General features: G+C 35.2%; 1 protein-coding gene across 1 annotated transcript; it reads right to left on the minus strand.

Annotated features, from left to right (window-relative positions):
- Positions 1-620: 620 nt before the first annotated feature.
- PDK1 (pyruvate dehydrogenase kinase 1) lies at positions 621-24,563 on the minus strand. The gene is made up of 11 exons (XM_074215705.1): positions 24,293-24,563; positions 21,156-21,297; positions 19,048-19,119; positions 16,531-16,715; positions 16,177-16,272; positions 14,735-14,812; positions 13,145-13,221; positions 11,418-11,516; positions 7,551-7,661; positions 1,287-1,400; positions 621-915 (listed from the first exon to the last, which is right to left on the minus strand). The coding sequence occupies exons 1-11, from the start codon at positions 24,465-24,467 to the stop codon at positions 775-777; spliced, it is 1,290 nt and encodes a 429-aa protein (XP_074071806.1). The 5' UTR covers positions 24,468-24,563; the 3' UTR covers positions 621-774.
- Positions 24,564-25,980: the final 1,417 nt, after the last annotated feature.

A 25,980-nucleotide genomic window follows, 5' to 3' on the forward strand; every position in this document is an offset into this window, starting at 1 on the left:
TCAAAGTAAAAAGCTATCCCCTTAAAACTTTAGAGGATTTTGTTAAGTCATTTTCTAGTCATTTAGCAATTAAAAATTTTCCTTCTGAAATTAATCCACAGAAGATTCAGTGTAAATTTCACAGGATCCTGATGAACATAGAGAACTAGAGATTCTGTTCAAAAAAAGAAAATTTACCTTTCAAAATAAATGACTCTGAGTTAACTACAAAACAAAATAATAAAAAGCAGGTAGTATTAAACCCACAGGATAATTTTCTGCCTCTGTATGTGCAACCAATAGGCAGTTACTGATTAATGTGAAAGCAATTTTAATTTACTCTCTTTCCTAAGTAGAATTAAATAAATTTTAACAAGATTTTCCAAACTAAAAAAAAAAAAGCAGTTAACCAATTAATCATTACAATTAGGGAAATACTTTTCCTGGATGGAAGTGAAAGATGTAAGATAAATTGCACGGGTCCCATGAGGAACCTGAAGATTTCTATACCTGAAACCTAGTCCCTGAAGTCCAATGAAAAGAAAGCAAAACATGCTAGCCACATTTACAGTAATTAAAAGTAAATGTACATAGTAGCTAGAATTTTTTTCTTCTTACAGTTAAATGGTACAGTTCAATACTTTAAGAGGTCTGAATGTGGAAATCAGTTTCCATTTATTCTAACTAGTCAATGAGTATGAAAACCAGATGCTTGGTTTAACAGTTTTCCAAAGTCCTTCTCAAACATAATATTAGAAACCTATTTAGTTCTTTTTTCAGATAGCCTAGATGCAGTTATGCACTGCGGAATGTGGTCATGTCCTTTGGTTCACTGCTTGGCACACACCAGTCATCTGCCTCATGATTGGAATTGTAATGTTTCCAAGCAGCTTTATTATATACTGGGAGTCTCTCCACGGACTCTGTAGATAGGGCCTGGAAGAAACAGGAACTCATATTAAGTCCAGTTTATAATACAGATACTTTAAAATGGACACATCTCAGTCACTGTAAATGGTTTCTCTAATAGATAAAGAGTGTGACCTAGTGGCCACTACAGGAAAATGAAGGGAACCAAATTGATAAATTTAGTTATCAGTTATCTGACTATGGTATTTCTCAAACATCATTAAATTGCATTTTTAACACTCACATAACATACACACACACACACACACACACACACACACACACACACACGAATACACAGTCACTGATGTAAAGTTATATTATAACTTAAAATTCAATTTCTTGACAAATCAAAGACAAACTAGGACTGGTAAATGAAAAAAGGCTGAAGTCATTACCTTAATGTAGATAACAGCATCTGTCCCATACCCTTCTAAGGAATACAATTTCAGGTCTCCTTGAAAGTACTGTGCATAAAGCCGAGATATGGGCAAACCATAACCAAAACCAGCCTTTTTGATAAAAGAGAAAAAAATTGTTGTTAGTACATTATAATCAAACTTTTCAGATCCATTTACTTATTAGACTACCATTTGTTCACTTTTACATGTCAACATAAATGTGAAGAAAGACGTTCCAGTGAATATTTCATTTTAATGTTTTATTATCACAATTTATTGTAAATAAAGAACCATAAATCTGAATACCTTTCTTTTTTAAACCTTCAACTCCATCTACTAAAAACTTTATTTCAGGGCTGTCCAACCTTAATTTTAAAAAGTTTTTACTGAAACAACAGACAATATATTTTGATTTTCCACTTTAGTGAGAGCTCTGCAGTAGCTCGGCTTTGTTTACTAAAGCATTTAGTAAACTCAGGTGGCCACATTTTGGACAGCCCTGCTTTATTTACTATGACCTGGCTTGGGTGTTGGTGTGGCATATTTTTGCTAAGTTGACCATTTGATGGCACAGTCCCCACTTCCTTTTTCTTTGGCATAATTTGTTTTTAGCTACCTCTCTTAAAAGAACATTCATCTCTGACCATTTCTAGTGGTACCAAGGAACAGAAGAACAATAGATTTGAAGTCAGAAAACTGGCTTGAATACTGGATCAACTACTTAGTAGTAGTGTAGATCTTAAGCAAGATATCAAAATTTTCTAATCTTCAAGTCCTCATTCTATAAAATGAAAATAATAATAGACTTCCAAGTACTTCAAAAGGTTAATAGGTAAGAATAAAGAGATAATGTACATAAAGAGCATTCTGATGCCATGAAATGCTAAAAACAAAAACCACCTGTTTGATAGTTATTTTTTTCTAAATCTGACCTAAAAAAGCTGTGATCATAAATCTAATACCCATGAAAAAAAATCAGTTGCATACTTTACATTATGAATTTTAAGTTCTCACCTTGAACTCTTTATTATGCCAACCTTAGCTCCAATGTCATTTTATCACATGATTTCACTTAAAATTACAACATATTTTCATTCATACATACATGTGTCCATATCTATATTCTTATACACTCATATACATATCTATAATTTATGTTTTAGGATCCACCACTTCATCATTAAAACAGCCTTAACTTAGACTTCCAACCAGTTTCTCTGCTAATTAGAAATCAGAGATAAAACTTCCAATAAAAATAAATTTTTTCTTAAATCATTCTGCTTAAAGCATCTTAGGCTGCTTATGATTTTGCTTTCCTAGTAGCAATCTAATTATAATGAAATTCTTCATTATTACTAAATCATGATTTGGGCAACATGATGCCATGTAAAAAATTCAATATAAATATAATATCTTAGTTTACAATAAGACTCCAATAACAAATTTTTTTCTTTTATATTTACCATAGATTGACCTTTTTTTTAAATTTTTGGATCTCTTAATATCTGTATCAGACTTGTACCTGTTCACTTAAGACCATACTTCCCATACTTCTTAAGCATTTTGTACCTATACATAATAGTGTTACAGTTTGGAATTATTCCACCAAGACTTAAGAACAGTCATACTAATAATGAAGCTCTGGATATCATGGGGTTTTTTTTCTTTGTAATATCTCTTTAATCATTTCTTTTGCATTCCCAATGCCAAGAGCCTAAAGCATCATGGCACAATGAAAAAGAGCCCTGGATTTAGAGTCAAAATGACATAATTCAAATATCATTTCTCATTATTTATATAATAACACATAAGCCATACGCTTTTCTTTCATCATCCATAAAAGGATTGAACTATATGACCTGGCAGATTCATCCCAAATATAAAAATCCCCTGACCCAAAGAATACAAGGCTTATATTTAATTAGTCTTCCTATCTCTGGTCGCTCCCCTCTATCATGCATACCACTATCAAAATAAGATTCCTAAAAATACTTTTTACTATATCACCCCCCAATACATAAACATAAACACACACACACACACACTCAAAAACTTAAAAGAATTCACCTACTCCCCAATCCCATAAGGATCTCACGAACCATCTATTGACTTGGAAAATTACACATTTATATATTTCTTTTCTTATAAATACATAAATATCAGACAGGAATTACATTTTAATCTGGTTCAGGCAGTAATCAAGAGTATTTGTGGGCCATATATGACACCTCTACTTCATACATTTCATGCTTATTACTGCATCCCTAGTTTCCCTGCTACTCTTTTTGGTCACCTCTCCATGAAATCCTATTACACTCATGAATAATATACCATCTAGCACTTGTTCTCTAATTCTTCCATATATATTAAATCTAAATCCCCAACTAGGGCAGTTTGGTGGCATAGTGGATAGAGCACTGGCCTTGGAGCCAGGAGAACTCTAGCCTCAGACACCTGCCACCTGTGTGCTCTTGGGCAAGTGACTTAACCCTTACTGCCTTGTATCCAGGACCACCTCCAGTCATTCTGATTCACATTTGGTCACTGATCACTTAGCACAGGCCCCCACCCCTCAAATTCAGTTCACATGCTTATCCTGGCATCACCTCCCCTGATGTCATGGTCTTCTTCAAAAATGAAGGACAAAATATCAAAAGGATCATTTCTTATGTGTCGCAAAGTATCAAGCATGAAATTGGTGTTGAACAAAATACTTCTTATTGATCGAAGAAACTAAGATTGTCCTGAATTGTCCAGCAAATTTATGAATTGTTTTTTTAAGAAGTGCTTTCTTAAACTGAGTTTTATTATAACATAGAATAAGTTATTATAACTGAGTTATAACATTAACAAGATATGTACACAAACTTGTATATCTACATACACGTACTTGATTATAATACATATACAGATAATATACATATGCATAGGTATCTGTGTCTCTCTGCTGCTGCAGCCATGAAAAAATGTCTTTTCATAAATGCTCCACAAATATTCTACTTAACACACTGAAGGCCTTCCTTTGGTCCTTTGCAAATTTTCCATATAACCAGTATAGGACTTGATTATTTATCAGTTATCCTCACATGCATGATTATTTATCAATTATTTTCACATACATATCTTTCATCTTTTTTAGTCATGAATGTCTCCTGCACTATTTCTCATAAGCAAATTTGTAATGGTAATTTGTTGCAATCTATTCACACCCATTATACATGTTCTTTCCATTGCCTTTTGGGCCCTTTGAGGTAATTATATGAAAGGCTGGAATATTTTTATTATCTTCAAGAAAAGAGTGAAAGTCAAGCAAAATATTACCAACAGTGCAACAGTAGCAGGGAGGGATAACTTAAGAAACTTAATAATCTATTAACAAAGAAGTTCCTCTATTACTTTTAGATCCAAGTTTTAGCCTGTCAAGGAAAATGGAAAACCCAACACCAGAGAACAGGGAGCATGATTCTTTTAAACATGATTTTGTTTCCTCAATTAGAAGAAATGTACAGTATTTAACAAAGAGCAACTTAGTATTTCTTAATAACTAGTTTCAAAGGAACTCACATCCTGGGATAAAAGAAAGAACTTTTCATGGAAGATCACTCGTGATGAAAGTAGAAAACAGATATAGTTTCAAAACCAAAGAGCTAGACAATCACAACAGAAAAAAGCAGGCTTCTCCAGCTTCAACCAATTCAAGAAAAGAGATGGACCCAAAAAAGTCATCTCCATGTCAAATTCCCCAAAGAGGACTTCTATGAACAAGACCTCTCTAATCATGAGTTGTCACCTCCAAATGCAATCAGGTCAGGGTCAGGGCCTCTGGCTAGAGAGTCCTAAATGGGGGACTCAGAACAAAGAGAAGCAGCCTCATAGGGAAGGGAAGTGCACTGTTTTAACCACTGAGGCTACTTGCTCTGGATATGGCATTTCCCAAAGTCATCACTATGGTTCCTCCCCAATCACGAAACCATCAACTTAACTTCAGTCCTGTGACCAACCTTGATCCTCTTGTGGTGAATGATGCTGAAATGCTATTGTACCTGTAAGGTGGGGTACTGGGAACCAAGGGGAACAGAGCTGATGGCTGCTGGGGACATGACTGTTGCAGCTGAGATAGGAGCTCCTGTATCAAATAGGCATTGGGTGATAGTATGAGTACACATAATATTGTCCTGTGGTGACTTCACTCCTCCATAAAAGGAGGTATGTGTGCTATATTCCTTGGTCCTTGTATTCCTCGCAGGGTCCAGGAAGATACACACTGGCTGGCAAACTCCTTAAAAAGCAGAATAGGCCAAATGGAAAAGTAAGTACAAAGTTCACTGAAGAAAAGAACCTTTTAAAAAAAAAAGCAGAATTGGTCAAATGAAAAAAGAGGGACAACCTTAATTAATTTTTGTACCTCTTTTACCACTAGGCCAATTCTATTTTAAGATATTGCTTCAATATTTTTGTGTCTCTTTTAACCAAGCTGTAAAAATTTTTTCTTTTGTCACTCATTTCTTTTCCCAATTTTTCCTCTAGCACTCATCTCTTTCTTTAACTCTTCCAGGAATTCTTGTTAGGCTTGGGTCCAATTAGCATTTTTCTTTGAGACTTTTTCTGGGAACTGTTTTCACCTTATTATCTTCTTAGTTTAAGTCTTGGTCTCTCCTGGCATCAAGGATTTTTTATTGTTTGCTCATTTTGCGAGTCTATTTCTTGATTTTGATTTATGTCAAAGTTGGGCTCTGCTCACCTGGTGATAAGGAGGCACTGTGCCAAGCTTCAGGCTTTTTTTTGCTGATGTTTTCAGTCAGTTCTGGGGAAGCCTGCAAATTTTCAGTGCTTCCATGAATGCTGTAATCTGGGGAGAGAAATGGTCATGCTTTCCTGGCCAACATGATCTTTACCTAAAAAAGGGATTCTCCTTTCCTGTAGTCTTAAGTGTTAGCACTCCTCTAGGCTCTGGAATAGTGGCCAGGTCTGGACAGCTAGGTGGTGCAGTGGATAGAGCACCAGCCCTGGAATCAGGAGTAACTGAGTTCAAATCCAGCCTCAGACACATAATAATTACCTAGCTGTATGGCCTTGGGCAAGCCACTTAAGCCCACTTGCCTAAAACCTAAAAAAAAAAATAGTGGCCAGGTCTTCTGCTCTCCTAGAATTACAAGAACAGGAGCTCCTCTGTTTTGGAAAGCTGAGCAGGGCCTCTGCTCCCTTATCATCAACTACAAGTGCTTCTCTCCATGGTGGAACAACAACCCAGGACAACTTATAGGCACTACATTCCAATCAGCACTTCAGCTGGACCCAAAGCTAGAACAGAGTCCCGTGTAACTTTTTCTGACCAGATGTTTGACACCTTACCCCTCTGATCTAAAAGTTCCTGAAACTGCTACTGCTGTCACAGCTACCTATCCTGGTGTCACAGACTTCTCCTATCAACCTCCTAAATTGTCTTAAGCTGGGGAAAATGCCTCATGACCTTTTGTTGGCTCTGCTACTCCAAAAACTGATCTAAGGACTCATTTTAAAGTCATCTGGTAAGGAGTATTTGCAGGGTTCAGTTGGGCTGCTGCCTATACCCCACCATTTTGGCTCCATTTTCAAGTGTTTGATTCTTAAAAATCTTAATTATGTAATTCAATTTAGCCTTCTTAAGTATTAATAATATTTTCACTGGTACTATTTTCTCCTTAAGGAATTTTAAGGATTATTTTGACACAAAGGAAGTCAGTAAATAAATGCAATGCATTAGAATTATGTTCTCTAATGAAGGACCACATTATAGGTAAATTTGTAATGAAGCCCTCCCTTTTGTTAAATGTCTGGGGCAGATTCAAAAATCTTACAATGAATTTTGTTCTGGTCATATTACAGAAAAACTTTACTGGTACTCCATGATCTTAAAAAAAAAAAAGCTCTTCCAAGACTGCAAATCATTAGAGGAGAAATTTACTTCAATTCAACAGGAATTTATGAATTTATTCTCATATTAGTAAAAATTTGCCAGAATGAGATTCGAAAATAACGAATATTCACGTCTATTAATTGTGTCTCTCTCAATACATGACCTTACTCCAAAGAATTTTTTTTTAAATAAACACTGTTTCACTGTTTTCTTTATAGAATGATATTCCCTTATTCCTTGTGTAGGACCCCACCTTGTGGCCAAATTGAGTAGTTCTTAAATAATGTCATTGGCAGCCATTTCTTTTTATTTTGGGTAGAAAGAACTATCACCAGACCATATTTCGTTATTATAAGATTACTCACCAATGGTACAGCTCGAGATGTCTCAACACGAGGTCGGGGTGCAGTTGAATACATGTAGTTGAAGAGTCTATCAATTTTCCTCAAAGGAACACCACCTCCACGATCACTCATCTAAGAGAAGAAAACATTTTCTAACATTATCATATAAAGAAAAATAGTATTACCTAGCAGATAATGAAATCTTAAAATTAATATAGCTTTTTAAAAAAAAAGGATTTTTTTAAATCTGGTATCTAGTAAATAAGATCTAAGGTATGAAATCACATGAACATTGGCTTTAATGGCAGTTCTTATTCAATAAAACTATTCCCATGTAGAGTAAAAGGCTTAAACATAGCAATGATTTTTACACCAAGATTAAAATGCTGATACAACTAAATCAAGAGCTGAATTTGAGCCATTATTTGAATATCACATTTTTTGGAAGAATAATACTGCCTATAACAAAGCATGAACAATTTTACTGTGAAAGAAGAACATATAATTTCCTTAAGTCTTTGCACAGTTTTTAAGTTTTAATAAACTTGGGGCATATAAGTAAGATTAAAAAAGGCAAACTGTTATTTTCCCCTCACAAACTAATATAAGCTTTAATTCTGTCAGAGGAGTTTAACACTTTTCATAAGATCTGAAATAAGAAAACACTACATTTGGAATGTGCAACATAGCTGTTAATTTATTTTAAATATCAAATCATACCTAATTTTTAGAAAGTGTAAAATATAATGAAGACCCAATATATGAAAACTGGTGAATAAGAGAAAATTTGAAAGGACCCTTGAGACTATGTTAGAGACAAGTTAGAGTGTGTACAACTGTGGCTGATCAGAGCAGTATGATCTTAGAATGTTCTGTCACTAAAAATAGTCCATGTGAACACCTGGTGTGGGTACTCTAAATTTGTGCATCTCTTGTTTCCTTTGAATTGCTTCAATTCTGCTTTACTCAAAAAGCAAGTAAATAAGTGATCTATATGGAATATTGTGAAGGAAAGTCAACCTTATTTTCAAATACCTTCATCAAGGATGCTCTTGAAGCATGTAGATAATTTTTAAATGGAAAGTTGGGGATTTGGGGGGGTTATAATAAAATTTTAAATTATTTCCACATCTTTGGTTCAAATACCTAGATAATCAATACTAGATATCCTCAAAAATCATGTCACCTCTAACAAAGATCTCCTCTGTTTACAACTAGTCTGTCCTGCTTATTTTTTACCATCCTTTTTTCTCAAATATATGTGTCAGGGGGGCGGCTAGGTGGCGCAGTGGATAAAGCAGCGGCCCTGGAGTCAGGAGGACCTGGGTTCAAATCTGATCTCAGACACTCAGACACTTAATAATTACCTAGCCGTGTGGCCTTGGGCAAGCCACTTAACCCCATTGCCTTGCAAAAAATCCTAAAAAAAAAAAAAAATGTGTGTGTGTGTGTGTGTGTGTGTGTGTGTGTGTCAGACCTAGAGGTAAGCGCTGGGAATACAAATTGGAAAGACAATCCCTTTCTTTAAAGAGATTATAATCTAATAGGGGAAAGACAATACACACACAAGGATGCTAAAAAAAAAATGGGGGGGGGGAGAAACTAATGCAAAGACATGTTGGTAAGGTCCAAAGGAGGGCAGTTGGAGAAGAACTGAAGAGAGGGCTGTCCTGAGCAGTCTCCTTAGATGGACGTTTTGAGAAGAGTTTTCTCAGTCACCTATCAGAGAGATCCCAGGGGAGATGAGGGATGAGTACCAAGGCTGCTAAGTCCTACCTGAAATATGTCTTATCACCTGCTGTTGGACAAGGTCTCACATTTAGAACCGTTAAGAGCTAAGTTAAAAGTTTCAGACATTTTCAAAACTGTAAACTCTTGACTTGTCTCCTTTTCTACCAAACTGTCATTTGTTAAAAGGGACAATTTGAGGTTGGGGAAAACAAGGAAATAAACAACAAAAAATAAATCAAGAAATTTTTTAATGAAAAGGAAGTTTTTTAAAAGGGCAAAAGGGAACACATTCATTTCTTAAACTATAAATGAGAGATTCTATTTTTTAAGACAAATCTTTTACTTCTATATCAAAATGTGTCGTGACATTTAAGTTCACAACACAAATTAACAACAAGAAAAACTGTCTTCAGGTAACTAGAAGAAGTATAGAATTGAGAACCAGTTTGTATTTTATTGCTGCACTTCAATGAATTGCCATGCTCCAAGAAGTCAGCATCAAGAGAGAGTCCAATAGACTATTTTTTTACCTTTCTTTGTATTCCCTAGAGTTTACCACAGTGGTTGGCACAGAGTGGGCACTAAAAACATACTTAATGACTGTAATTAGTTAGGTTGTTTCTCAGAAAATAGACAGCCAATACAGGATGGACAGATCCTGACATAGCTTATATCCCAATGGCAGACTTAAAGACTCTGAGATCAATACCTAGTTATAAGGCACAGAAAAAGAACTCTATGGTGATAAGCTAATTAAGCTTAAATTCAATTCCATTTTATACTACTTACAGTGGGAATTAATGTAGACTAGTTTGAGTTGGAACCAGAGGAGCAACATACTACATGCTATGTGCTATTTCCAGACTGCAATGATTGTTTTTAGAAAACTAGAAAAAGTAGTGACAAATATGAGGAATTTTTGAGTCACCATTCTACTGTCTAAAACTCTAAGTGAGAGACAGGCTAGACTCTCAAAGAGTAGATGAAGTTTTCACTGTAACAAAGTCACATGTCCCTGACATTTGAAATTTTAATAAGTTTTAAAACTTGATTCCCTGGAACTTCGGTAAAGAAGCTCTTCCAACATGAGTAAAGACAATAATTTCACATTTGGAAATTTGTTACAGGTGGCAAACTTAAAAAACAAACAAAATTGGATCTGAAAAGGAATACTAGAAATAAGGTAGGAAGTAGATGAAAGATGGTATCCAATTTGGCTTTTTTTCCTAGGACATTTCAGACTTCCAAATAAAGGATTGTTTTGGCTGTATTTCATAAAAATAATTCTTTGTATCAAACTGAAAAACAAAATTGTCAAGAATAAACTCCTAGGGTAGAGTCAGCATTAAATCTATGTTAAATGCATCACAGTTCTGACCATCTCCAGATGGATGCAAAACATCAAAAGAAATTCATGAATAGCTGGCAGAACACAAGTTAAACCAGTACTAATTTCAGTAGAAATGCTTTATTTGAAATAGAAGCATTCTGTATCCCATGTATCGTAAAGGTAGAACCACAAAGACAAGTGCTGAAGTGGTAAATCAGATAAATATCAACTCTATATGTATGGAAAGAACTAGCAACATAGACCATAAACTGTAAAACATACAAACAATGACTACAAACTCACCACACATTTTGAAGTTTCTTCCAATAAGGGTAGCAAGCTGTGATGAGTCATCCACATTTCTCTTTTGAGGTGACTAGTCAGGTTTAGAGGGAAAGGTATAGGGGGAAAATTTCTTTATATAAAACTACTTTGTCTGTATTGGAATTAAGCCATTAACAATAGCAGTAACAACTCACATTTATGGAAAGGGATCTTATGATTTATAAGACTTTGAGCAACTGAACTTACCAGCCCATAGATTATATATAATTCTATGTAAATACTCATACATTTTGAAATTGATTTGTCATGCATACCCCAGATTATTGTTGAAATTATGTATCTATATTCTATATACTTTGGCCTCAACTAGTAGGTAATTCCAGTTTGCTCAAACCAGTTTGATAACGTTGATGACTGTTGGCAAGTGAAAAAGACTGTCTTTCTGACTTAATCATTTGTTTTTAATTTCACATCTGGAAATTAACAACCCCTTTTTCATTTTGGCATATCTAAGCAGCACCAAATTTTAAAATAGCATTTACCTTCACAGTCAAGTCCTCATTACCCAGTGTTACGTGAACCTGAATAGGAGGGTAAACACCTTTGTCGGCATGGTGTTCCATAGTTGCTCTCATTGCATTCTGAAAAAATATTAGTTATATTAAGAGCTACAATTGTCCAAAACTCATAAACTTCTCTGAAGTTTCTAATCCCAGTGAAGGAAAATAACAAATGGGCACAAATGACCAAGAGAAAAATTTTTAAAGGAACATTTTTTTAAGGGTAGTCTTGGGCTGCTCTCCATAAACAATATACTTCTAAAACTCTTAAAAAGATACACTGAAACAGAAAATTCTGCCAAAAATTTTTGTGTAATCATACTAGATACTAGGTAAAAGAGCTTTCCCCTCTTACATCGGAAGTCTCAATGCACTGTATTTTTGTGAACAGAGTTCCCATCTTTTAGATAAGATTTCGAATGTCTTAAAATGTCCAAAAGAAAGAACAATTGTTTTAATCTAATCCTAAATTATCATAATTAAAGGTAGCTATAAATAATTCAATAATAATGTCCATTTCCGTATTTCCAAATGTCCACAATTTTCATATTGCATTAGTCAGGTCTTATCAGGTAGTTAGGAACACTGTCTAATTCCAATTTCACATAACATGGAAATAAATGTTTATGAATAATTGTTAAATGTCTATGGAAATTAGACTACTTCAGTAAATTTTTAAAATAGAATTTTAAGTTTGATTCTTAAATTACATATAACAGATGCAAAAGGTGAGTTCTTGACATTAAAATGCTATGACAAAAAATTTAAATATAAGATTGTCTCATTTATCTCCCATCATTATCAAGTGATATGACAAAATATCAAAACTTTATTTAAACATGATGACAGAAATCTTAGTAAAATGTATCTCCCTACTTGGTAAAACAGAGACATCAAAAAAAAATTAAAACCTTTCTTAAGGTTTAAGGTCATCTTGGCAGCAAGATCTAATAGGTTTAGAATGGGAAGTTATAAGTATCCCAGCTCAACTCTCACGTAACACTGGACCTTAATAGTCTCATTTATAAAATGAGAAGATTGAACTAAATAATATCAACAGACCTTTCTGGCTCTAAATTCTATGCATCTATTCATGCAAAGGGAAGACCAATAGATGATCTGAGTCTGAACCATGACTTCAGCACCTGTCAACTACACAACCCTGAATGAATCATTTAACTTTTTATGGCTCAGTTTCCTCATCTATAAGGATAATAATATACAGTTTACTTCAAAGAACTGCCACAAAGTGGTCTGTAAACCTTATATCTCTTTGTAAATATCAACTAATAATTAGTATTATTGATTACAACAGTATACTATTTTAAAGGTATACCATTTTTAGTTTTCTTGTCTTCTTTACTGTTAGGCTAACACCTTTCACTTCTAACCAATGTCTACTGCATTTATTAAGGCTCATTCCTTTCTTCCTGGTCTTCTTTCCCCCATGTATGAACTTTTTAAATTAGAAACCATTAGGAAACTGTAAAATTATAAAATATATAATCTTACTATGAATTATCTCTTAAGTAAGAGTAAAAAAATAACTGAGTGAAAAGTTATAATTTTTCCTATACTGTAGGATACTGAACAACTAAGGTTACCTGAACACTGACTTTCAGATAAAATGGCTCTAGAAATTGAGCAAGATTCCTAAAACTAAGGAAAAATTTAAGCACACAAAGCTTCTGTAATTCTACTTCACAAACCTTGAAAAGTTCAAACACCATGTGATAGAGATGTGATGGTACATAAACCACGTGCATGGGTTGTCCTGGTGATTTTGCTACAGAGTAGAAAAAGAAAAATGTAACTATAGAACTGGATCTTTCCAAGCATCTCAAAAAGACAAACCATAATCAAGAAAGAAACATCAATAATATTGTTTCTGAATAACTGTTACATAACTCCCTCTTCATGGCAATGTTTGAATCTCCTTGATCATGAAACTCACAAATGACCAAGACAACATTAATATTGTAGCAATCTCAAGGAACACTCCAAAATAATTTAACAAAAGTGGCAAAATAAATTAACAAAAGTCCATTCCTCTGACTCTACTAAATTCTTTTTAAAGGCACTGAATCTTCAAAATTATAGCATTTTATCTTCCAAAGAGAAGTTTTAAAGAGCCCAAGGAAACACAAAATTCCAGCTGTTTATAAGAGGGTTTTTTTTTGGGGGGGGGGTAATGGCCATTCCACAGAAATACACAAAATTTTAAAAAACAGAACATATTGAAAATAGCTCTTTAAAAGGGCAGAATTTTTCTATTCTTCCTCAGGTAAAATATCAAAAATATCATATTATTTTAATGTTTTAAGGAATATAATTTCAATAATCAAATGTTCACTAGGATCATGATTCCAATAATTGATCTGAAAATTAACAATAGTTGAGAAAAAAAAGGATTATGAATCACTGTGCTTTATTATTCCAGTTCTGAAAAATCAATGAGTGGCACCCATAAGACATTAGAAAAATTGGTTCAAATCCTACTTCTGACATGAATTGTGTGACCTGGAAAAGTTCCTTAATTTCATCTATATTTAATTTTTCCAGGTCACACAGCCTATGTCAGAAATAGGATTTGAACCCAGATTCTATGACCCGAAAGTCAATATTTTTTCCAATAAGTCTTTTTGAGAATGTCATTGACAAAACTGAAATAAGCCAAAGAAATTCTTTCACAAGTCACTTAACTTTCTCTGTAAAATGAAGTGATTGAACAAAATATTTCTAAGGTCTCTTCCAGTTCTATATCTATGATTCCATTTAAGATCAGTACCTCTTGTACTTCTTTCTTCATCTCACTGAGATTATAATTAACATATTAAAGTTTTTGTTTACTTAGGTGGCTTTCAGAAGTTAATGACACTTGCAAAATCCCTAAGTCATTTCTCTATTATCAGTTCCATATCTTCTCCTCCTACATTTCCATGACCTCAGAGGTTTCTACACATGTCACAGAATCAGACTTGGTCCATTCCAGCTTTAAATTTATGACCCAATGATCCAAATCTGAGTTTCAGTTCCTCTGTCCTACTAGCTCTAAGTTCTATGAGAGATATTTACATTAACTTAAAAGAATTATTGCAAAAGAAATATTCTGCAAGCTATAAAGTGCTTTTAAATGTGAACTGTTTCCCATAACTCCAAAATTATGGTTCAATTAAAAGTGATAACTTTCATTTTTACATATTCATTAAAAGAAAATCAATAACACTCTCTCCTTATCATTTCTCAGTTAATTTTAACACTAACCATTAGTGAAAGAAAGGTCATATATACAGTCTTACCATTTAATTCTTCAAGTTCTAGTTCTGGAGAATTAATATAATATAAATCACAAAGACGCCTTGCATTTTCATAGCCATCTAGAATAAATTAAGAAGGGAAAAGAATAAAATTAGTTCATTTTCATACAATAAAACATCAGAATTGCTGCACTAAAATAGACCAAATTGTTTTAAATTGCTATAATCACCTATTTCTGGCTCTACTTGATGGGTTGAAAATGATGAGTCTTTGGGGCGGGGGGGGGGGGGTTTGCAAGGTTATGGGTTTAAGTGACTTGCCCAAGATCACACAGATAGGTAATTATTACGTATCTGAGACCGGATTTGAACTTGGGTCCTCCTGATTCCAGGGCCGGTGCTCTATCCACTATGCCACCTAGCTGCCCCTGGAATATAGTCTTACAAAATTAATTACTGGTTCATTCTGCAAAATAAAATCTGCAAAATTCTGCAAAAAAAATATATAAAAAAACAAAAATCTTAAGTTTTAGTCATTTTTAAACCATCATTAAAACGTTTCTCTCCTAGACAAATGATACACAGATGAAGTATATACTATGATTTCATTTTTAAAAAGTTTTTGCCACAGTAAATCATTATCAGAGTAGTCAAGTTATAAAGATTATTTTTTCAACTGATATTGTGGAAAGAAGAAGACATTTCATCTAGAGACTTGATATGAAAGAGAAATGCTTAATTTAATTAAGGGCAGAATAAATTAGAAAAAGTTATAGTCTATATATCTGACTGTGATATCACACATAATGACAAAACCACTGCCCTTCGTTATTTGCCATTTTTCTGAAACAAATATGATGTTTTACTAACTATTTATGTCTTCAATGTCCTACCCACTACCTCCACCTTCTGAAATCCTAACCATTCTTTTCAAGGTCTAGATAAAATATCACCTCCTTCATGAAATTTAATTCTTTCACCCCAGTGAAAAGTGTTCTCCTCCATGAACTCATTTTTTTTTTGCAAGGCAGTAGAGGTTAAGTGACTTGCCCAACATCACACAGCTGGGTAATTATTAAGTGCCTGAGTCCACATCTGAACTCATATCTCCTGACTCCAGGGCCAGTGCTCTATACACTGTGCTACCTAGCTGTCCCACTTCCATGAACTCTTACAGCATCTTCTTCATAAATCTTTTATACATTTATTGCATTCTACTTTGTCCTATAATTATTTGTATAGATTTCTTATCATCACTAGTAGATCGTAAACTGTTTGACCAAAGGTCATGTCTTAATTATCTTTTTATCTCTCCAGTGCCCAATACATTAGCTTGTACAAGTTACTGTAGTCCAAATATTTGCTACCTGCTAAATTATTCCATATATAATATTACAAACAGCCAACACCTTATGCAGCTAGGAAGTAACACCTTTGATTTCTATATCTAAAGATTTTTAAGTACAAATTCAGAGGAAATTTACCTTTAATAACTTCAACAACATTACAATTTGGATTAATGCTTCCAATGTGTTTTCGGTGAGTTGAACTTCCTTTTCCTTTTCCACCAAACAGTAAGGCTACCCCAAAAAAAAAAAAAAGTTAAAATTAAAATAGCAAAAAACCATATTTGTTTTATAGTTTTCTTCTCTCAGAAAACCTTAAACAGGAAAAGTATTTCCTATAACCATCTGCATAACCACTAATATTCACTAAAAACTGAATTGCTATAGACATTTAACTTATGTTGGGGATAAGCATGGATAGAGATTAATTATTTGCTACTTTCTCAATATAGTCCATTTTAGTTTTTCTTCTCTCTGCTCTTAGGTACTTACAGTGCTGATTGAGTAGCATTCTGATTGAAATGCGACTCATGTAAAAACGATCCAAAAAATATTGTACATTCTGGCTGGTCACTGGATCTACACCAAAGCTTTCCTTGTATTCAATCACACCCTGAGCCATGGTAGGAATGACATCATTATGTCGATTCCGGATTCTTATCACAGTGTCTGTAAAGCTGAACAAAACATACTTGTTAGACGAGTCCTACAATTTCTAACTTCTTTTTAGAATTAACAAAACAAACTAAACTAACCTGAAATGCAAACCAAAATCCTCAACGTCTATACAGGATAAAACAAAAACAGTATCAGCGCATTTTTTTTCATTATACTTTACCAATATATATCAGTATAAAGTACAGAAGCAGTAAAAGAGTAGCAGTCATTCAATCAGTTCAAATTTCAACTTCTGAGCCAAAATTAACTAAGAGATTTTGTGATACTTTATTAAGCACAACAAGGGTATGTTTGGTTCTTTCCAAATATTATTAACTTCCTCTACACAGCTGCTAAAATAATTTTCCTAAAGTCCAAGTCTAACCATATCACTGCGTTAGCTTAAAAACTTTCATTTCCCTATCACCCCTAGCAGAAAATATATGCCCCTTATAGGTTAGTCTTTTGTAACTTGGCTCTCATTTACCTGTGGGGGCCATTTTATTACTCCTTTTCACATGCTCAATTTCCCAAGCATTACATGGCATTACATCTCTTAATGTAAACATCAGTGTACAATGTAGTTCACGTAATGTACCTTCACATCTGTTTTTAGAATCCCTTCAAGGGACTGAGCACTGTTCTCTTAAAGATGATGTTAAACATGGCTATTGTGTCCATCACAACTGTGTTCATATGTGAATAAATCTGTCAATATTTAGACTACTGGTACAAAGATAAGTTTTGATCATTCTTCAATCTTTTCCTCATCCTCAGTATTAAAATGGTAGAATGAATGAAATTAAATGATCTAAGTCAAGGTTCAATTCATATACCATCTTCTAAGAGGAGTTTTCCTTGATTTTCTTAAGACATTAATGCTCTCTCTTGCTTCTTCAAATGACCATGTAGGTATTTTTCTTTGTTTACTTGTATTCTCATCCCACTGAAAAAAACAATCTAAGTTGCCACAGGAAAGGAAGACTTTTTTCTTCTGACTTTGAATCCTCACTGTATTACACAGACCAGGAGACCGATAAATGTTTGCTGGGTTTGAAGTCTTAATCGAGTTCTCACTTATAAGCATGGTACTACAGGAATGCTTCAGAGTATGACAATACAAAAGCTCTGCTCTTAATCAACAGTTAATCAAGATTAAATAGGCAATTAACTACTTTAGTGTTGGAAACTATTGCTTACCTAGAGCAAAAGATAATGTATGCTGGACAATATTATTTCATTCATCCTATTATGTTAACACTATGCAGATGAAGAAAGAGGAGGTAGACTAGTAAAGGGGGAGAAGGGGGAGAGAAATGGCCAAAACTTAGAATGCACTACTACATCTTTGCACCAATAGTTTAAGTACTGACATAGGAATAGCCGTGTTAAAGATGATGATGCTTAGAATTAAGTTCAATTAAGAAAAGATTAACAAAAAAGAATGTCAAAGGAAGGTGGACATTTTAAAATATATTACAAATATAGCTTAAACTTAATTTGATGTTCTACATAACATGCTGTATTAAAATAGTATTTCCAAACTCTCTGGATTGCTCCTTAAAAAAATCTGTTCATAGGAAATTCCAATAAATACAATCAAAATGATTCATTGAGGCAGGATTTTTTTTTAGGTTTGTTTGGAGTTTTTTTGCAAGGCAATGGGGTTAAGTGACTTGCCTAAGGCCACACAGCTAGCTAATTATTAAATGTCTAAGCTCAAATTTGAACTCAGATCCTCCTGACTCCAGGGCCAGTGCTCTATTCACTGCACCACCTAGCTGTCCCCGCAATGAGGCAGGATTTTAATGAACTTGTTTATTTAAAAAAATAATAATTTTTAACTCTAAATGAGCACTATCATTTTCAAAAATTAAAAACTATGTTCATCTTTCTTTTCGCTTAGACTTTGAATGACTCATTTTCAAAAATCATATCATCCCTTGTTCAACAATAATCACATTCAAAAGTATGTGCTGCGAATTCTAAAGACAATTTTAAAATAGAACTCTAAAAATGAGCAAAAGACAACATTGTTGGACCTAGAGTACAGTATCTCAAGCTATCTTCTTTAAAACGGACAAGTATCTTTCAGGTTAATATTAGTCTTTTTTTTTAAGCTAGTAAGTCACTATTTAATAGGAATCAAGTCAAATCAAGAGAGAGAAGCATAAGAGTGGGAAGAAAATAGTTGTCATAGTTAATGAACCCTCAAAATCAAAAAACAAAAAAAAAACCTTCCTTTTTCCACTAGCAAAATTAGCTTCAATGAATTTGCTTTTTTTGGAATAGTGTTTGGAGGACTGAAATTAATCAATCAAGGCATTAAAATGGTATCAAGAATATACTTACTCATACACAGCTTTAGCATTTTCAGCACTTTTATCCTTAAAATCAAGGAGCTCCTGTAGACTCTGAATGTACCTGAAATATAAATTCTCACATTAAATTTAAAGCTATTATGTTCCAAGACTTTAATTTGTAGAAATATTTTAAATGTATTTTTAATATTACCCTTCAATCAAGAACAATACTATGGTATCATATTAGCAGCACATCAATTGTCAAAGAGATTCTTTTTCTATCTACTCAAAGGCTAGCATATATTCCCTTTTCCTGATGATACCTTAGACAAGATATTATTCAAGAATCATAAGATCTCATCCAACTATATTTTTTCCCTTTAATTCTGTATCTTCATTCTAAGTACTTGGCCATGTCTTTAATTCAAAAAAGGGTAGAGATCAAATGTACATTTAACTTATGAGTCAAGAAATCCAGGTCTTAGATCAGCCACTAGCTTTAGTTTCCTAATATGCAAACTGAGGTAGTTGGAATAAGCACTCTATTAAAAGCCTTCCCAAAACTAAAATATCTTAATTCTAAAACTTTCAATTTTTAGATATATATATATATATATATATATTTGATCCTCTAATAGAAGATAACATAAATAAAAAAATATTTTTATTTGCTTTACATTATAAGAAGGTTGCAAGACTTGAAATAGTTGTTAATGAACTTTCCAAAGAAAGGAAGGTATTAACAGCTCAAAAATGAAAGAAATGAGAAAAAGGAAGGCTATTTAACTTTTTTTTCAAGGTCATAAAATTATAATTTTTCTAATTAATAAACTAGTACTGAAATCACAGGACTATAGTCTATTTTTGATTAAATAATAGAGTGCAAAGAAAACTTCTTCCTCCCAATTATCCCACTGATTTCTCTTATTATGAAAGATCCAAGTAACAAAGATGTCTTAAGTAGTATCTTACAACTGAGTTTGCTCTTAATGTGTCCTTGATTGCATGTGTCTAATTGATTTCCAAAGGGATATATTTTGTATTGTTTGGATTAGTCATGTCTGAGTCTTTGTGACTCTCTTTAGGGTTTTCTTGGCAAAGATACTGGAGTGGTTTGTCATTTGACAGATGAAGAAACTGAAGTAAACAGAGTTAAGTAACATGTGCAGGGGACACACAGTTAAAAAGTATGTGAGGTCAAATACCACCTAGCAGCAACCAAAATAGAAATCAGAGAGCATGCTGTTCTTCAGTTGTTTCAATATGTCCATGTATGTATGTATGTATGTGTGTGTGTTTATATATATATATATGTATATGATACATATACATATGGATATACATTCAGTATTGTGTATCATTCATCATCTCATTTTCTGTCTAAAGGTACACAAAACAGTTGAATAACTATTTTAAAATATGAGATGTATTATTTTGACTGCAGCATATGTTTCAGGCATGAAATTTCCCAGAAATTTCAGCTTTCTTCTCTACTTTCATAATCATTTTGTATTTAATCAAATCTGTAAGAGTTTAAGTGGCTTGCCCAAGGCCACACAGCTAGGTAATTATTAAGTGTCTGAGACCGTATTTGAACCCAGGTACTCCTGACTCCAGGGCCGGTGCTTTATCCACTGTGCCACCTAGCTGCCCCATTGGCCAACTCTTTTGCTGAGTGTTCATAATGCCTAAGAAAACAGCAATAGAGATGGCACACAAGGGCAATTAGCCTGAAAACAAAACAGCAGTTAATGAAAAGATTATAAGTAATTTTTTTATAAAATGTGGTTTATAAAATTAAAGATATTTTCACAACTAGATCAATTCATTTATTAAAAATCTATATTTTTAAAATACATTACCTATCTTGATTGCATTTGGTTGAATTTTAGAGTGTTAAAAAATCATTCTTATGAAATTTAACAAAAATAAATCACAAAACATACTTAACTATGCATTTCTCTGCAAAGTACTGCTTCTCTCAGAACAAAGAATAGCAATGTATAGGACTTAGGGAACAAATATATACATCACAAATTAAAAATCTGCCGTCATGATCCTGGTAGTTCAATGAAGATTAAAAAAAAAAAAAGGCCATGTTTAATGTAAGGTAAAATATTCTCCACTGATATCCCCAAAACAAGATAAGATTCTTACCAGCTCTGGACCAATTGAACTGAAGGTGTTCTTAGAAGATTGTCTGGAAGCAGACTTATTTCTTTCATTATGTTTGCCAATCTCACTGGCAATTCCTGCCGCAAAAACATAAATGAGGTCTTTTCACATGCATTCACAGATCCTGTAACGAAAGGAATTTGGAAATCAAAATGGAAGTGAGAAGGAAATGAATGAAAGAGAGAAAGGAGATGCTCTAAATACAAAATGACTCCATTACCAAAAGTTGCTTTCATATTCCTTGTTTCTAAATGATTAAATTCTGAACATATCTGCATACAAAATTAACAAATTATTTGAAAACTGAACCTTAAGAGAAACAGGGAAAAATGTAAGGGAAAGAAAATCGTAAGTCTTCAAGATCAAGTCAATTCCACCTAGAAAAATAGTGTAGTTTTACTAAGAAAAATACCAAAGTTCCCAATAACTAGATATTTGCCCTTTACCATTTTACCATGCTAACTCACTGATTTAAAGGAATCTCAATGACATAAGATAAATGACTACCAACATATTCTTAAATATCTACCAAACACTGTATTAAAAAGAATGGTTTCTTAATTTACCATTAGGACCAAAAAACAAAAAAAAAACAAAAAACTGAAGTCCTGCAGAAAGAATTAAGAGGATTCTGTAATCTGAGGGGGAATTTGAGTCTAGAAAATCTGTAAGCTTCTGGTATAAAGGAATTAGATACTGATCAAACTATTCTGATGGGAGTCATCATTGTGCTTTTTTGTTCACTCACATTATACTTTTATAAAGGGGTCAGTATGTCCTCCACATACTGATAACGTAATTAAAATACCAAAAACAAGTTTTTTTTAAAAGTAAGAATAATTCATTGCTCTACTTTATAGACACTCTGATTCTTCCCCTTGAAGTTACTATAGATACTTTGAAATTTCCTATCATTACTAGAAGACTGATTTTTATCCTATTCTCTTCTACAGTATTAATATCTAGACTGAAAATATGCAAATACTGTAAACTATGTCCATTTTTATTAAAGTTAAATAGGAAATATGTTGGATTACTTTCTATAAAGGAGAAAGGGAAGGAGAAAAATGTGAATTTAAAAGTCTTGTAAAAATGATTGTTGAAAATCATTGCATGTAGTTGGAAAAATATATAAAATTTTTTTTAAAAAATTTAATAGGGAAACTTTTAAAAAACTATCACTATACTACATATTTAAAAACAAGTTTTTAATGTCTCTTAATCTTACTCTTTAGTTACATGTGTTCCTTTGATACAGAAAATTTTTGAAAAAATTAAGTGTATTACCTTAGGAAGGTTATGTAATAAGCTAGGACAGAACCTATTTCTCTTAAATCCCAGAAAAATGCTTTTTCCACCACAATACAATGCTTCTTCAAACCATGTACCCCCAAACTTTAAAGGAAAACACTTCCTCGTAAAAGTTATTTTTGATATCACACATAAAGTAATGATCATGTTTTAACTATCAGAGCAGTTGTTTCAAAATACAAATAAAAGTAGAAACATGCAGAGGTTTTTCTAGTCAAAACAAGCAAACCTCATAAACTAGGAGATATCTTTATTTTAAAATAATGGAATTGGGGTGACTAGGTGGTGCATCGGATGGAGCACCAACCCTGGAGTCAGGAGTACCTGAGTTCAAATATGGCCTCAGATACTCAATAATTACCTAGCTGTGTGGCCTTGGGCAAGCCACTTAACCCCATTGCCTTGCAAAAACTAAACTAAAATAAAATAAAATAACGGAATTATCAATATTATGCTCTGTGAAGCTTGATAGCAAAAAAAAATAAATTTACTGTCCCCAATAAAGTACAGTGCTTTTTTTCCCCAAAATTATTTCTTATTAGTGTCCTAGTTTCACCTTTTTCTACCACCTTCAGGAAGTCCTAAATCCAAACTGAGCTTCATACTCTTGTCATCTGTACAATGGAGATGATAATAATAGCTGTGACCTCCAGGGCTCACGTGAAGATCAAATGAGATAATAATTGTAAATTGTAAAGCACAGAGCCAGGAAAACAGTAAGCACTCTATAAACATTAACTATTGATATTAATTAGTGTGTTTGGATTTGTCAAAGAAGGTAATAAACTAATCCCAAAGGATTTTTAATTGCAACCACCTCCTCCCTTTTCTATAACCTGCGGAATACTTTCTTTTTGGGGGGAAAACTTAGAAACTATCCATTTGAAAGGAAGAAAACTAGACTTGTGAGTTATTTAAAAGCAATCAGAGACTGAAGTTACTCCCTCCCCCCCAAAAAAACTGAGTCCCTCAGCATTTTGTCTCCGCAGCTTATCTATGCTTAAGATTTGTTTAAAACACTTTCCCCCAGAGATCCACATTTATCGGGTCATTAAGCATTTACAAAGCACCTATTACAAGCTAGGTAGATCCCGGGCTAAGCACTTTTACAATTGTTATCTTCATTTGCTCCTGGGATTTAAATACAGGAGACAAAGAGAAGGAGAGTGGAATGGGAAGTCCCTGATCTCCAAGAGTTCAGTCTAATATATCTCAATCCCTAGAAAATTATGCTTCTCTTTCGAGAAAAGGAGTAAAATGTTTTCTTTCACAGATCTCCATGACCTATTGCTTCCTAAAAGAAGTGAACAGTAAACTTGGGATAAGAAAAATTCTAGACCAATGTAAAGCAGCAACACAGCTACCCTAAGCTTTTTCTACTCCTTATCCATTTCTGCCAAAGTGAGAATTTACCATTATTTCTTCCCTTTCTGCTGCATCTTACAAATAAAATACAACTGTGGCTCGTGTCTGAGATTCTGCTCGCAAGTGTGAGCTCTGGGCACACCACGAAAGACAGAGATAAATTAAAAATAAGGCCCCCCCCCAAAAAAAGAAACATTTGACAGCGGGTGGAGGCCCTGGGGTGCTTTCTTGTTTGCCCCCCGACACAGGGCACGGAGAGAAACGGATGAGGATTCAAAGCCAGAACAAGCAACGGGTGGCAGGGGGCGGGCGAGGCGCCGAGGCCGGGCCGGGCGGGGGGCCCGGGCGCCCTTCCTGCCCCGCCCAGCCCGGGGCCCCGCGCGGGCAGCGGAGGGCACAGCGGGGCACCGCCGCCATCCCCGCAGACGCGCCAAGCCGCTCACCGAAGTCCAGAAACTGCTTCATGGAGAGCGGGGACGGGGAGAAGCGCGAGTAAAACTCCACCTGGCCCGGGACGCTGCGCTCGGGCCCGGCGCCGGGCCCCCGGCTTGGGTTGGGATCCGGGCCCGGGCCCGGGCCGGCCGAAGCTGCCCGGCGCAGGTACCTCATCAACCTCATAGCGAACCGCCCGCCACAAGGTGAGCAGGAACAGCTGCCCCGAGACCGGGAGGCGCCATGGCGCGCGCGCGGCTCCCGGCATCCGTCGCGCGTACGTGCGGGGCGTCAGGGGCTGGGACCGGAAGAGGAGGGGCTTCCGGCGCCACGAGCGCCCCGCCCCCAGGCGGAGGGAGGCGGGCCTAGGGCCCGTTCCGCCGGGCCGCACCCGGGCGCCGCCTGACACCTTCTCCGGGGCCTTTACTTAGGGACAAGCAAGAAAGCCTTTCGGCGTCTCCATCCCACGTCCGGTGTTTGTTTGGGGTGGGGCTCTTGTTTTTATGTCTTTTTTGGTGTACCCGAAGGGGTGCGCGGGGCCTGTGGACTGGGGAGGGGAAGAGGGCCGCGGCGGAAATCCCACGAATACACGGGCCGAGGAGTGGCGGGTCCCCGCCACGCGCGCCCCCCGGCCCCCCTCCAGCAGGGCCCACGGCGTGGCTTCCCGCCTTCCCCGCGCCGGGACACCTTGCCCCGCCACACGTGTTATTTACGTGTGACTCGGATGGGCTGAGAAAGGAGGAGCCCGGCCGGCCGCCCCGGCAAATAACACACCCCCATCCGCTTTAACAGATGGTTGCTAGGTGACGCAGGGGATAGAGTCAGGGTACCTGAGTCCAAATCCGGCCTCAGACACAATAATGACCTAGCTGTGTGGCCTTGGCCAAGCCACTTAACCCCATTGCCTTGCAAAAACCAAAAAAAAAAAAATGGTTGTTAAATAAACTACCAAATGTTGAGATGCAAACGGGGTGTAACAGAAAGGTTAAGGCTTGGACAGGTTTTTCTGTTTGATTATTTGAGTTCTGTCCTGAGGCCTACTCTTTCTTTAGATTTTAATACTTATAACCCAAGAAATAATATTATAATCTAAGGTACACAATCACATATACATATATATACATATATATATACATATATATATACTTATATGTAGTATATATATATGAGAGAAAAGACCAAAATGGATAAGAGAAAAAAGAAGAAACAGGACATTACTCCTGAATATCAGACTGAGCAAGTGGAGTCTCCATTGGGAAAATACCTTTAGCAAAGTGTCCTCTCAGAAGGGGGAGAGTTCCAAGAGCCCCTTTCTCAAGACAGACCTTTATAATGCTTACACAAAAGTGGCACAGGTCCACTGACTGAATTCTGATCAACCGACTTTCATGACCAAACTCAATGATCCTCTAGTTTGAGCCAAACCACCTTCAGATCCTGGGTACATTCTACAGATGTCTTTAGATAAATACTCAAGGATAGAGTCCCCAGGTGTGGATCCCAAAGAATGTTTACAAGGAATATTCCCCAAGCACTCCCTATCCCAGAACATGCTTTGATCAACATGCTTCAGTTCAGTGTGCTCAGTAAGTTCCTTCTCCTTTACATCATAACAGCTGATAGGGAAGATCTCACTTTAACCCTTCACTCTGCAGAGGGGAAAAAAGGCCAGTCATTGCCCTTAAGGATGTTACTTTCT

This window comes from Macrotis lagotis, chromosome 1 (genome assembly GCF_037893015.1).
Source record: "Macrotis lagotis isolate mMagLag1 chromosome 1, bilby.v1.9.chrom.fasta, whole genome shotgun sequence".
Lineage (NCBI taxonomy): Eukaryota > Metazoa > Chordata > Mammalia > Peramelemorphia > Peramelidae > Macrotis > Macrotis lagotis.

Excerpts from the sequence above, each read along its gene's own strand:
- PDK1 (XM_074215705.1), bottom strand. The coding sequence starts at position 24,467 with ATGAGGTTGATGAGGTACCTGCGCCGGGCAGCTTCGGCCGGCCCGGGC. Across the intron at positions 16,716-19,047 it reads AATGCTAAAGCTGTGTATGA|CTTTACAGACACTGTGATAA; the intron begins GTAAGTATATTC and ends TGTTTTGTTCAG. Across the intron at positions 7,662-11,417 it reads ATGAGGACTTGACTGTGAAG|ATGAGTGATCGTGGAGGTGG; the intron begins GTAAATGCTATT and ends TTCTTCTCTTAG.